We start from the raw sequence: 14,169 nt of genomic DNA, 5'->3' as shown, positions 1-14,169 counted from the left end.
CAAGAGTGTCAATTTGTTAAGTCAACAACAGGAGTCACTGTGCACTTACTCCTCATGTAGGATCTTTGTCCTTAGTGTGCTGTACATTGAGATTTAATGCTATAACTAGTACTCAAACAGTATTTTTCACTTAATGTTTCTGTGTGGGAGCAAACTGTTGAAATCTTTACTTAATGTATGCTAAACTGATCTTCTGTATATAAAGAGAAACGAAAATGAATCTTGATGTGATTGGAAGGGGAGAGGGAGTGGGAAAGGGGAGGGTTGCGGGTGGGAGGGACGTTATGGGGGGGAAGCCATTGTAATCCATAAGCTGTACTTTGGAAATTTATATTCATTAAATAAAAGTTTAAAAAAAATTCTATCATTTGGGCAATGAGCGAGATTGGCTTAGGCTTGTCTCTTTGCTCCATCAACACTTACAGGAAAAACTGTCTGATGTTGTGATATTGTGAAATATGAAAGTGCTATGTGTCCCCACTCCCTGGCATACAGCCTTGGTAATTCTAGGAATCTTAAGAGTGGTAAATGTCCTTTTTTATGCTAATGATGGCTGGCAGCCCCTCCAGGCTTCCTCCTGTACAGGAATAAAAGGATTATCTGGCTTGAGAAGGGAATCCCATAGGTGGGGGTTTTATAACAATAGTAATAGAAACACATTATGAAGCCTTCAGACACATGGGGACTGTAAACACATCTCAGAACATTCTTCTGGTTGACTAATTTGAAGACCTTAAAAAGGATAAAATGATTAAAATAATAAATGTTTGAGAAAAATATAGGTTTTAAAAATACAAAATCATATTTAAATATTGCCCTAAGGAATACTTCTTTATTATTAAGTAGGTACTTAAATACCAATTTAAATATTGCACAAAGGAATGCCTGTTTAACACAATGGAAAAGTACTCTAGATACATAAGCATCTATGTTTCATAGAATCTACTTCACACAATTGTGAAATATATTGATCTAGATTTCTTAGTAGCATACATTATCATTCTTCTGTGAAATTTCATTAACTTTAAAATGAATCCATGACTCTCATATAACTGTATTTATGGTGGTTTCCTTTTAAGGAAAAAAAAAAAAAAAACAGAAAAAAAAATTTGGAAAGCAAAAAACTATTGTATTTGTCATGAAAATCCAACTAAAAAGAAACACTTAAAATGAATCTTTTTCTCTTAGCTCTTTTCCAGATTTTTTGGCAGTCATGACACAAGGAAATGGCACTGAAGTCACCGAATTCTGTCTTCTGGGATTTAGTGCCCAAAACGAGCTTCAGTTTGTCCTATTCACCATATTCCTTGTGATCTATGTGACCTCCATGGTGGGTAACACTGGAATGATCCTACTCATCAAGATAGACTCCAGACTTCAAACACCCATGTACTTCTTCTTACAGCATTTGGCTTTTGTAGATATCTGTTACACCTCCGCTATCACTCCCAAGATGTTACAAAACTTCGTAGTAGAAAATAAAATTATATCATTTGGTGGCTGTGTAATGCAGTTATTGGTTTATGCAACATTTGCAACCAGTGAATGTTACCTCCTGGCTGCTATGGCAGTGGATCGCTATGTAGCCATCTGTAAGCCACTTCACTATCCAATAACCATGTCTCGAACAGTCTGCATCCACTTGGTAGCTGGATCATATGTTGTGGGCTCAATAAATTCCTCTGTACACACGGGTTTGACATTTTCATTGTCTTTCTGTAAGTCCAACAACATCAATCATTTTTTCTGTGATGTTCCCCCAATTCTCACCCTTTCTTGTTCCACCATTGCTATGAACATCATGCTGCTTGTTGTTTTTGTGGGATTCAATTTGATGTTCACTGTGCTGGTCGTCATCTTCTCCTACATATACATCATGGCCGCCATCCTAAAGATGTCTTCTAGTGCAGGGAAGAAAAAAGCCTTCTCCACCTGTGCCTCCCACCTGACAGCAGTCACCATTTTCTATGGGACTCTCTCTTACATGTATCTACAGCCTAATTCTAATAATGCCCAGGAGAATATGAAAGTGGCCTCCATATTTTATGGCATTGTGATTCCGATGTTGAACCCCTTGATATACAGCTTGAGGAATAAAGAGGTAAACGAAGCTTTAAAAATGATAAGGAAAAAATTATTTTAGATTGAAACCAAACTGTTAAAACTTAGCCTATCAATGTATCAAGTAGAGACATTTTACCACAAGTTACTACTTCCAAAACTGAAAACATGTTCAACTATTAAACCTGAGCTACCCCCTTTCAGTAGATAAAGTCTTAGAATGTGGGGGATATACCAAGAACCCCTTCTGAGACCCATTTTCTCTGGAATATAGTTTGAGAAACTATCGTACACTTCCCATGGAAAAGGGCTTTGTTGGGATTACTTAAAATATTAAGAAATATGTATAAACAGCATAAATATCTTAAACATTTTTAAATATGTTGTTAATGATTAAAATCTATATTTGTGTTAAAACCAATATTAAAATTATAATTTATTACTTTATACTCATTAAAATGTTTCCTAAATTGTCTATAATGCAGCCCTTCATGAATTCTGTTCAGAATATGGCATATATCAGAACTTAAAATCAATATAATGGTTTAAAAAACTCATAACTCAAGCTATTCTTTCCATCCAACATTTATGTATTTGTTTCATTCCTTGCTACTTGAAAATGCTTATTTCTGCCACTAGTGATCCTCTTTAATATCATTCCACTTCTTTCTTATCTCTTACCTCGGGAAAGGGAATGCCTACATTTTCCATTTATTACTCCAACAGAGAAAAACTACAAACAGATGGATCTAAAAGCCTAGCTATTGTTAATTCATTTACAAAAGACATACAATCATATCTGCTTATTGTTATTAAACTACAATAATTCAATAGGAATTTAAGTAGAGGCCAAGAGCATTTTGAGTCAAAAAGACAAACAATGTGAGGGCTTTGCACTGTAGTGCTACAGCAGGTTAAGCAAGAGCCTACGGTGCCTGCATCCTATACGGTCACCAGTTCAAGTCCCAGTTGCTCCAGTTCCTATCCAGCTCCCTGATAATGGCCTGGGAAAGGAGTAGAAGATGGCCCAAGCAGTTGGGCCTCTGCACCCATGTGGGAGACCCAGAAGAAGCTCCTGGCCTCCTGACTTCAGACTGGCCCAGCTCCAGCATTTGCAGCCATTTGGGAAGTAAACCAGCAGATGGAAGATTCTCTCTCTCCCCCCCCCAACTCTGTCTTTCAAATAAATAAATAATTTTTTTAAAAAGTATTTGGTACATAGATTGTATGTCATATTATAATAATGTAGATGCAGGGTCAGGGTCGGCACTGTGGTGTAGTAGGCTAAGCTTCTGCCTGTGATGCCAGCGTCCAGTATGGGCACTGGTCCGTGTCTCAGCAGCTCCTCCTCTGAACCAGCTCTCTGCTATGGCCTGGGAAAGGAGTACATGGCCCATGTGCTTGGGCCCCTGCACCCACATGGGAGACCCAGTAGAAGCTCCTGGCTCCTGGTTCCTGGCTTAGGATCAGCTCAACTCCGGCCATTGTAGCCATGTTGGAAATGAACAATCGGGGTGGAAGACATTTTTCTCTGTCTCTCCCTCTCTCTGTAACTCTACCTCTCAAACAATAAATAAAATCCTTAAAAATTATGTAGATGCAATGAAGGAAAGAATTTGTAGTCATTTTTATAACCTATCACAGCGTACTAGAACAAACTGCTTTTCAACTGACACCCTGATGAGGATATGATTCATTCATCCTACCATAGGTATAAATGTGGGAAACAATCAATCAGAATCTCTGTTAAGACAAGGGTCTTTCACGTTTTTGTTCATTATTATATCCTCAATACCTGTTGTCAAGAATTCATTAACTACTCATTAAACAGTTGCTGAATGAGTGAAAAAAAGAATAAACACAGCAAACTATAATGTGCCCACCAAATGAGGAGGTATACTAACCACACTGCAGTACAGTGAACTTCTCATATGGTAGCCTGTGTTTTCTAAGGATTATTGGGTCAAGTACCTGTTTCTAAAATGTTACGATGGAGACTCAAGTCCTCAAATGAAATTTGTTGTCACTGATTGCAAAGATTGCTACCTTATAAAAATATAGATCTAAACTCTGAAGGAAGATATATGGCAACACACATACACAGTTTGGGACAGGAATGACATGAAGAGGAGGATACCTACTGCTACAGTTTGGGTATGATTTGAGCGTGCCCCCCCCCCCGCAAAGATTTCTGAATTGGTTGCTTGGTACTCAATGTGGCAGTGTCAAAAGGTGATGGGACCTTTAAAAGTTGGGACTTGGTGAAAGGTCCTTAGGTCATTAAACACATCACCCTCTGAAGGGAGTTAGGTAATTCTTATGGGACCCTGAGTTAGTTCTCCTGAGTCATTATAAAAGAGTGCCTCCCTCTTTCTGACTTCTTCATAGAATAGAAACTCACTCCAAAATAAGAAATGGGAATAAAGGGATGGTGGGTCCCATGTACATTCAAAATCTAAAAAGGTGAATTATACAAGGTTCTAAGTCTCAAGAATAATTCTTCTTGTCTGCATATACCCTCGAAGCCCACCGTGGCAGAAGTCCTACAAGGTTTGCAAAATCACACCTTCCATTCAGCAGGGCATTGTCTATGCTGTAGTTTTCTTCCTTAGCCCCAACCATGTTTCTGTTCTCTGCTGGGGCAGGGACCACACCTCCAAGGTCCTTCCTGGAAGTTCTACCCCCACAGCACCTCTGGGTATTGGTCCCACACTCTGAGGTTGAGATAGAAGCAACTTTGCCCCTTTTCTGGGCTCATGAATGTTGAGCCTGTGGTGGCAGTGGCAGCTTTGATGATATCTGAATTGCCTTCAGGGCTGTTCTTCCCTTCTCTTGAAGAATGCCTTGTGTTTTATCTGAATAGCTTCATGGTTCTGTCTGAAGGATCTAAGGAATATAATGTCTTTCATTTAGTCTTAAGTAGTAGAGTTTCTACTGGTATAAACCAATCTCTATTCCTGGTTTTTATTGAGATGGTTTTTTTGAGATGCTTATGTTCCTGGTTCGCAGCCATGCTAATCTGTTTATCTACTAGGTCACTATGCCACACCCTGAGTAGTCTCTTCCTGTCCAAATGCTTTCTCATTTTTGCAGTATGCGTAGGCTGAAAATTTTCTAAATTTTTAAGTTCTGATTTGTTTTTGCTCAATTCCATCTTCATTTTTTTCTACTCACACTTTACTATAACCAGCTAAGATACACCAAACCACACTCCTTCAACAGTTTGTTTAGAAATGTCAACTGAATATCTGTTTTTATCATTCAACGTTCCCACAAAGCCATTGAACATGGACACAAGTCAGCCAAGTTCTTCACTTTACAACAAGCATTACCTTTTCTTCATTGGTCAATAACACTCATTTCCACCTAAGATCTCATCATGAGGGTTCATGTCATTTGTATTTCTACCAATATTCCATTCACGATTATTTACATTTTATATAAGAAGTCTGAGATCAGGGTTCCAGCATGGTCAGGTTCTGATGAGGGATCACTTCTTGGTTGCAGACTTCTGACTTCTCCTTATGTTGCCAGAGACAGCTGAATCAGAGGTACTTGTTTTTGTGTAAGGAGAGGATTTCAGATGTGAGACAGAGAATAGCACCGAGCAGACTAGCAAAGCTTAATGAAGAAAACACACCTGACAGGCCAGGTGGGAACTGAAAGCCCAACCTGCTTTAGACTGGAGTTTTTACAGGTGTGGGTATGGTTGGGCCCACACTTTCTCTCCCCCACCTCCCTCTTCTGGAATATTGCTGAGTAGAGGGCTTTCTGGTTGTGAAATTCCTCCCAGAACTTTATCAGCACCGTATTATTGAATCTAATATTCCTCCTGGCCCAGGGCAGGGAATATTTTCCTAGGCTGCCCATTGGGAGAAGGCTGGGACCCACCTAACAGTATTATAGAACCTGAGCAAGACTTTGAATGTGTAAATGTTGGGCTGCTTCCAAGGGGCGCTTCTACATTTCTTTCCTAATTCAACCGCATGCACACACACACACACACAAATCCCACATTTTCTACAGCCCATCTCATAATGTAAGCTAATGTCTACCTTGCTACCTAAAAATTATATCCTCACAGAGCAGAGTTGAGAGGGAAAACAAGTTGTCTTATAATGGCACAAATTCCATTCACTGAGGGCTATTCATGACCTTATCTAATCCTGATTAGCTCCCAAAGACCCCACCTCCTAATATTATGCCATGGCAGTGGGGGAGAGAGAACAGGATTCCAACATATGAACTATGGGTGGGGCATAAACATAAATTGCCAACCATATGAGTGGCTGTGGAGGCTTCCAAATTTGCAGCCATTGGTCTAAAAGGATGGCCTTGTGGGCCTCTAACTTTTGCTTGGTGTCTGAAGTTCATCAGTCCTGTGGGAACCATTCTCCTCAAACTGTGCAGTTTGTTAGGCTTTTTGAAGGTGACCATTCCAGGCAGCAGAAAAAGGGAGCAGGAAGAAAGAAATATACAAGAAGCAAATGCAAGAATGAGTGAACCGCCTAGCTGCTTTGTACTCTGGGAAACTGGAACTCAGTCACACCAGTACTTAAAGAACTATGCAGAGTGTCCCTTGGAATTGTCCCTCTGTAGGACAAGAGATTGAGACATTTATTCAGCTCTCCTCACACATTGGCTGAAGGCTTGCCAAAGATGTTAACACACCCACACATCTACGCTGACACCAACAAGTGGTCTTCCATGGCGTGAAAGATATTCCTGAGGCAGAGAAGCAGAGAGATGGTAGAGGAGATGGGCCACTTGTAGGCAGAGAATCTGTGTGCCATAGTTGCTCTGAAATAAAATAGCAGAGGAGATGTGGTGCAAGCATAAAGATTCCACTACTCTGTGTTACAGAGGTCTAGCCAATAAGATTTACTTAGAAACCTGTTGAGGGATTTATGGAAAGTTTTTGTTTTCCTGATCAAGGGTATTTATATATATATATATATATAAATATGTGTGTGTGTGTGTAAATTATATATATATATATATGGTAACCACTCTGCACTTATCTCTTTTTTTCTTCTTTGAAAGGGATTTGATATCTAGTATGGCTGAAGACTTGTTAGACTGAGGCAACCGTCATATGGGAAAGACTAAGCAAATCACAAAGTACTAGTCTTGACTTCCAAACTATTGTTGCAAATGGAAAACAAAGCCAAAGTAAGATGAGTTTCCTTCTAACAGTTGAACACTTTCCTAACTGAGACATTAGTCTTGCTCTAAGTAACCTTGAATGTCAATTCACCCTCTTATGGTTGCTTGTTAATCAAAAGCAGATTTGCTGAACCAAGTTTTCTCTTTTCAGATCGATTAAAGATTTAATCCTAGAAATTTTAAAGTCAGATTTGAAGTATCTTTTTCCATACATGGTTACAATGAAATATTCTGATGTTACAAAGTACAGCTGGAAGAAAGGAAGTCCTATGTAGAGCTGATTTCAGAAATAAATATTTTTAAGAAATAAGGAATCAAGAGTAAATTTTTTCTTTAAATAAATAGATAATGAGTAATGTGTTAATTTAACATATGGTCACATTATAGTATAATAGTATCTCTTTTTCACAGTAGGGACAATATGCTCTTAAGTTATAATTTTCTTTTTTCAGGAAGCTATGTGTTTTACTGATTTTAGTAATAAGCATAATTAGCTAGACCTATGCATGGATACATGAAAAGGTGCTCAAACTGCTTTGTAACAAGAAAAAATTAAATAATAACCATGTAAAATAAGAAACAAAAATCCCTAATTACAGTAACACGGAAAAAAAATTGTCCTCTCTAGAAAGCTTAATATTTTGTCAGCATACAATAACTGGTGAGCATTGTTTTTTCAGTCCCACCACAGCCCATGGGACTTCAGATTCTCAAGAGGGTACTGTTGCAGCAGGCCCCAACTATAAACTCCCTGATGGGGAGAAACGCTCGGATAGACCTTGGCTGACAATCAACCTGCACCAGTTGCACAAAGAGAATCTGAGATCAAATATGGCATAAGGAAGATGAAGCAAATGACATTTTCACCATCTTCTGTTTATCATGGCAGTGTGTGCAGGTAAGGCTGGGGCAGAGTCAGAGCCAAACACCCAAAATGTTCCACCCAAGACCAGAAGGAATCATTTCATTGCTAATGATGTAACAGAAGTGGAGTGAGGAATTTGAATCCAGCTGAGTGTTGCTCAGGAATGATATGAATGAACAGAAATTGAATGATTGATTGAACTAAATAATGAATATTATTTACCTTTAATGTATTTTTTACACATGTTATTATGACCAAGTGTTGACTGCACATTCAATATTAGCCCAGGGCTTGAGAGTTTACATAAATCAGCTCAACTGAACTTTACATTACTAGAAAGCTGGTTTTTAATTATTTTTCTTCCTCTTCCTCTTCCTCTTCCTTTCTAAAACAGTTAAGACTATCTTAAATTGGAAAAGGTAAAGATGTCTATTAGTTTAATGATTTCTCTCTCTCTTCACTCCAAAGGCCAAATATAACCATTACAATTTAGTATGTATCCCTCTTGAATTTTCCACAGTTAAAGAAAATGAGAGGCCGGCGCCGCGGCTCAATAGGCTAATCCTCCGCCTTGCGGCGCTGGCACACCAGGTTCTAGTCCTGGTCGGGGCGCTGGATTCAGTCCCGGTTGCCCCTCTTCCAGGCTAGCTCTCTGCTGTGGCCAGGGAGTGCAGTGGAGGATGGCCCAAGTCCTTGGGCCCTGCACCCCATGGGAGATCAGGAGAAGTACCTGGCTCCTGCCATCGAATCAGCACGGTGCGCTGGTGCAGCGGCCATTGGAGGGTGAACCAACAGCAAAGGAAGACCTTTCTCTCTGTCTCTCTCTCTCACTGTCCACTCTGCCTGTCAAAAAAAAAAAAAATGAGAAAGAAAGTAAAAGTGAAAAAAACATTTTTAAACAGTCCACAACCTACATATTATTCCATAATATGCCTTGCTTGTTTTGCAAAATGACGTTTCTTTCCTAATATATAAGTGTATATGATATGCACATATATCTTCAACATTTAGATCTACTATAATCTATTTAACCCTGTTTGCGAACTTTTGCTATTATAATGTTGCAATGAAATCATTACCTTCACTTTCTTTTAAGTTCCAACTTGCTTTTGTCTTGTTTTTAATTTTTGATCCTATTCACAATTGCTATACAAAATACCCTGGAATCAATTTATCTATGTATGTGAAAGGGCTCTACAAGGAAACTTGTAAAGCACTAATGAAAGAACTTGAATCAGACACACAAAAAGGAAAGACCTCCCTGGTCTCATGGATTCCTTACCCTCTGAGTAATTCTCTGATCTCCTTTTCAAAGAGGAAGAAACTAAGGCTGAAGGGGTTTTTCCCTTCATCTTTCTGAATTGCTGGAACCAGAATTCAAGTCCATGTTGGCCTGTTTCCTTGCCACTGCACAATACTGAGTATAATCAAAGCTGCAGAAATGCTGGGACTCAACGGAGGTTAGCCATGTTCAAATACTCAGGTAATTGGCCATCTTATCTGTAGTACTCATTTGATGAGAAAATACTCTCTCTTCATAGATGAAATAAAGAATTCGGAGTGAACTTCCCATAACAGATGCTCCGTATGTGTGTATGTGTATGCCTCTCGTTTCTCTGTCTCTTGAAAAATGTACCCTATAATGTCAGATCATTTTATGTGAGTCACAATGCCTGAGTCGACGTGGTGAACTTCACTTCCCTATCCATATTCTAGTTTAAGTACACCCCCAGTCTACTCTAACTTCCTCTGACAAGTGCTTTTAACCACTGAACAGAAGCATCCTTGAAAGACCTGCATTTCTTCTATTCCTCAAGAAATTACAGAAGGAGGCAACTTACACAAACTTGCTGGCCCTTAGCCCTCACTAAATGCAGAATTGAAGAGCATGCCTTCTTGTTCCATTGTTACACAGTTATCCCATTCTGCCTATTGCTCCAGATTTTGAAAAGAAACAGAGAAATCCATAGTAGCAACAGACTTTATTTCCTATACTCCCAGCACTAAGGGCACATACCCACCTAAACCTGACCATTCCATCTCTGTAGCTGTATTCAGCTCTGGCTAGAATTACTGATATCTAATTAAAGGAACCACCATCGAACGTCTGTAACTTGTTTCTATTACCTGGTGCTTCATTTGAGATGTTTATCCATGTAGATATCGTGGCAACACTTTACTCATTCTTCCCTGATTTGTTTAATAGTATTTTTCCTATGATAAGCAATGCTTCTATGAACATTCTCACGTGTTTAATATATATATATATATATTTGTAAATATACACATTCATACAAATACACATGGATGAACTTCAAAAAGTTCATAGAAATGAAATTAAAAGATGTTTGCTTTGTGCAAAAATTTCTTAAAATCTATGCATAATTTTTCCATAATACACATTTCCATGAACTTTATGAAGAGACTTTATACATTCTATGTACATAGGTGTGTACTAGAATATGTGCCTATGCTGGAAATTCTGGACTGTGCAGACACATACTTAATTTTACAAACATGTCCAAGGTTATCTTCAATATGACTGTACTACTTTACCTTCCCACCACATAGATGAGATAAGAGGTAAGTATGGAAAGTGATATGAATTGGAATATTCTGATAATGTTGTTGCCTTGTACAAAAAAATCAGTCTGCCACAGATTGGAAAATTTAAAAAGAAAGATTCTTGATCATAGATACTTTGATAAATACCTTCATAGAGGACTGTACATGACCATGAGTCTGTGATTGAACAAGCAGAGTTCATAAGGAGGTGAAAGAGGTAAAATGAGAATATGGAACTAAGTAGAAGCAATATAAATATCTGGATATGTTAAGATTTTCAGATATAATAATTCATATTTAGACAAAGAGAAATAATACATATAATATAGTTTAAAAAGCATAACTAAATAAAAGTATTGTTTTATATGTTCCTTAATTGATACATTTATAAAATGAGAATACATCTAATGGTAATTTCTCCAAATTATAAATAATATTATCTTTTTTTTAAAAAAAGGTTTCTTTATTCTGAAAGTCAAAGCCACAGAGATAGAGGGAGAAACAGAGAGAGGGATATCCTCTATTCAATGATATACTCCCCAGATGGCCACAATAGCCAGAGCTGGGCCAGGCAGTCAGGGGCTAGGAGCCCCGTCTGGGTTTCCCACATAAATAGCAGGGACCCAAACACCCGGGCCATCCCCCGCTGCTTTCCCAGGCTACCAATGGGGAGCTGGATAGGAAGCAGAGCATCCATGATGTGAACCAGGGCCCACATGGGATGCCAGCATCACAACCTCTACCCTCCATATCACAATGCTGGCCCTAGATTATATTACCTTGAGTATTAATGCTTAACATGTAAAATCCAATTCAACCATGTCTAGGAAACCAAATATGGTACCGATTCTAAATCCAGAGTTAGAAAAGTCATAATGGTCTTACTTTTTTCTGATTTTGTTCCTTTGTAACTTTTCAGCTAATATTTAATCTTTGCTAACAACCATGGAACCAAAAAATGGCACTGAAGTGACTGAATTCATTCTCCTGGGATTTGTTGGTCAACACCGATTTTGGCTGATACTCTTCATAGTCTTTCTACTGATCTATTCAGCTACCTTACTAGGCAATGTTGGGATGATCCTACTCATCAAGACTGACTCTTCACTTCACACCCCTATGTATTTTTTCCTCCAACATTTGGCTTTTGTTGATCTTTGTTATGCCTCTGCTATCACTCCCAAGATGCTGCTGAATTTTGTATGCAAAAACAAATCCATCTCATTTACAGGATGTGTGGTACAATTACTGGTCTATGGGACTTTTGTAACCAGTGATTGCTACATCCTGGCTGCTATGGCAGTGGACCGTTATGTGGCCATTTGTAACCCACTTCACTACCCAGTTGTCATGTCTCGGAGGTTCTGCATTCAGCTGCTAGTTGGTTCATATGTCATGGGTTTCCTAAATGCTTCTGTAAACACAGGTTTCACTTTCTCATTGCCATTTTGCAAGTCCAATGCAATTAATCACTTTTTCTGTGATGTACCTCCAATTCTTGCCCTGTCATGCTCCAGCGTTGACTTCAACATCATGGTCCTGACAGTCTTTGTAGGGTTTAACTTGACATTCACCGTGTTGGTGGTCATGTTTTCCTATATGTATATTCTGTCCGCCATCCTGAGGATGTCTTCTGCTGCAGGGAGGAAAAAAGCCTTTTCCACATGTGCCTCCCATGTAACAGCAGTCACCATTTTCTATGGGACTCTTTCTTATATGTACATAAATCATGGAACCAATAGGTCTCAAGAGCAAGAACAGGTGGCATCTGTGTTTTATGGTATTATGATTCCCATGTTAAATCCCCTCATCTACAGCCTAAGAAACCAAGATGTGCTAGAAGCCCTAAAACGGATAGGAAATAAGCACTTCTATTGTAAAATATGATTCTATAGGCCGGCACCATGGCTCACTAAGCTAATGCTCCGCCTGCGGCGTCGGTACTCTGGGTTCTAGTCCCGGTTGGGGCACTGGTTCTGTCTCGGTTGCTCTTCTTCCAGTTGAGCTCTCTGCTGTGGCCAGGGAGTGCAGTGGAGGATGGCCCAAGTGCTTGGGCCCTGCACCCACATGGGAGACCAGGAGGAAGCACCTGGCTCCTGGCTTTGGATTTCGTAGCTCCGGCCATAGTGGCCATTTTGGGGGGTGAACCAACGGAAAAAGGAAGACCTTTCTCTCTGTCTCTCTCTCACTGTCGAACTCTGCCTGTCAAAATATATATACATATATATATACATATATATATATAAAATTCTATATTATCATGATTCAATAAGAGAGCCAACAGGGCAAATGTTTGGGAGGTACAGAGGCTTCCCTTAATTATCAACAGAATCTGAAAGATACTAAAAACCTTCTCAACTTCTTGAATAAATCAGCTTCTCTTCATGTGTTTCTTAAGAAGAAAATATCTGAAAAGACATCTTTGATATTGCCTTTGTACTTTTTGACAAGGCATTTCTGAAATATCTGTCATTTAAAAGGTAAAGAGAAATGCATAATCAATATTGTGTAAGCAGAGCATAATGACTCACCAGGAAAAAAAAAACTTTAACTTCTCTTGAGAAGAATAGCTGTTGTTATTTCTGTATTGCTAATCTATTTTATTATTGTGAAGTAAACTTTGAAAAACCATTTCTTTGGATAATATGTACAGGAAGGAAGAAAGGATAAATGAGTAAATCCTCATAGATATTGAAATATTAGAGGTTAATAGCCCTCTTTTCTCTGCAGGTTCCCTAAAGATTAGTAAATTGGCAGAGGAGTCAGGATGGTGTGGAACATGTTAATTTTATCACTGGTAATTATAATTCAAATTTCCAGCTGTGCCTCCTGAAAAGTGTGTATCTTAAGAAAAAAAAATCCAATAAATGGTTTAGTGGTACAGAGTAGAGTCACTTGCCCAGAAACAATGCTCAGTTTCCAAAAATTAGGGAAAATGCAAGACTCCACGCTTTTATCTAGAATTCAGATATGAACCCATAATCTGATATTTTCACCATTCAGTGGGGAAAGAAAAATATCAAGTGCACATGCATCCCATAGGCAGGTATTGTAAACAAAAAGTCTGAAATGACTTGTTCCATTTGATCTCCCAATCTCATTTGTCAGTTAAACCATGGAGAGGGGCTATTGAGAAAATTGACAGGATGGAGTTCACGGATTTTTCCAACATTTGCAGAAGATCTAAACTCATGAACTGAGGCAGGAACAGTGGGATAGGGAGCCAATTATAACACAAATAATACCTGGAGATATCAGATAGTAGCAGCTGATGGAGCAAGTGGCACTACAGGAGAGAAATCCCAAGATTAGGAAATTCTGATCTTATTCAGCATTGCTGAACCTGTCCATCCTCCCTTATGTTGAGAGAAACCTTATTTCTACCCTAAAATCTAAACAAATCTGCAGATGGAAAAGAATAACCCTAATCTTCAACACTGCAGACCATCTGCAGATCTGCCACTGAAGCAAACATCCTGAAACGGAGTGCTGTTACTGCCTTTGCTGTGAAA

General features: G+C 38.8%; 2 protein-coding genes across 2 annotated transcripts; both read left to right on the top strand.

The window, feature by feature from the left end:
• Positions 1–1,213: 1,213 nt before the first annotated feature.
• LOC100347383 (olfactory receptor 5AK2-like) lies at positions 1,214–2,143 on the top strand. The gene has a single exon (XM_002709152.5). The coding sequence runs from the start codon at positions 1,214–1,216 to the stop codon at positions 2,141–2,143; it is 930 nt and encodes a 309-aa protein (XP_002709198.4).
• A 9,459-nt stretch (positions 2,144–11,602) lies between these two features.
• On the top strand, positions 11,603–12,544 carry LOC100356606 (olfactory receptor 5AK2-like). The gene has a single exon (XM_002708963.4). The coding sequence runs from the start codon at positions 11,603–11,605 to the stop codon at positions 12,542–12,544; it is 942 nt and encodes a 313-aa protein (XP_002709009.3).
• Positions 12,545–14,169: the final 1,625 nt, after the last annotated feature.

Source organism: Oryctolagus cuniculus, chromosome 1 (assembly GCF_051225735.1).
Source record: "Oryctolagus cuniculus isolate XC-2025 breed Fujian yellow rabbit chromosome 1, ASM5122573v1, whole genome shotgun sequence".
Classification (NCBI taxonomy): domain Eukaryota; kingdom Metazoa; phylum Chordata; class Mammalia; order Lagomorpha; family Leporidae; genus Oryctolagus; species Oryctolagus cuniculus.
This window is presented reverse-complemented; position numbering and strand designations above follow the sequence as displayed.

Bases quoted from the DNA above. Each gene is read 5' to 3' on its own strand.
- LOC100347383 (XM_002709152.5), top strand. From the start codon at position 1,214: ATGACACAAGGAAATGGCACTGAAGTCACCGAATTCTGTCTTCTGGGA.
- LOC100356606 (XM_002708963.4), top strand. From the start codon at position 11,603: ATGGAACCAAAAAATGGCACTGAAGTGACTGAATTCATTCTCCTGGGA.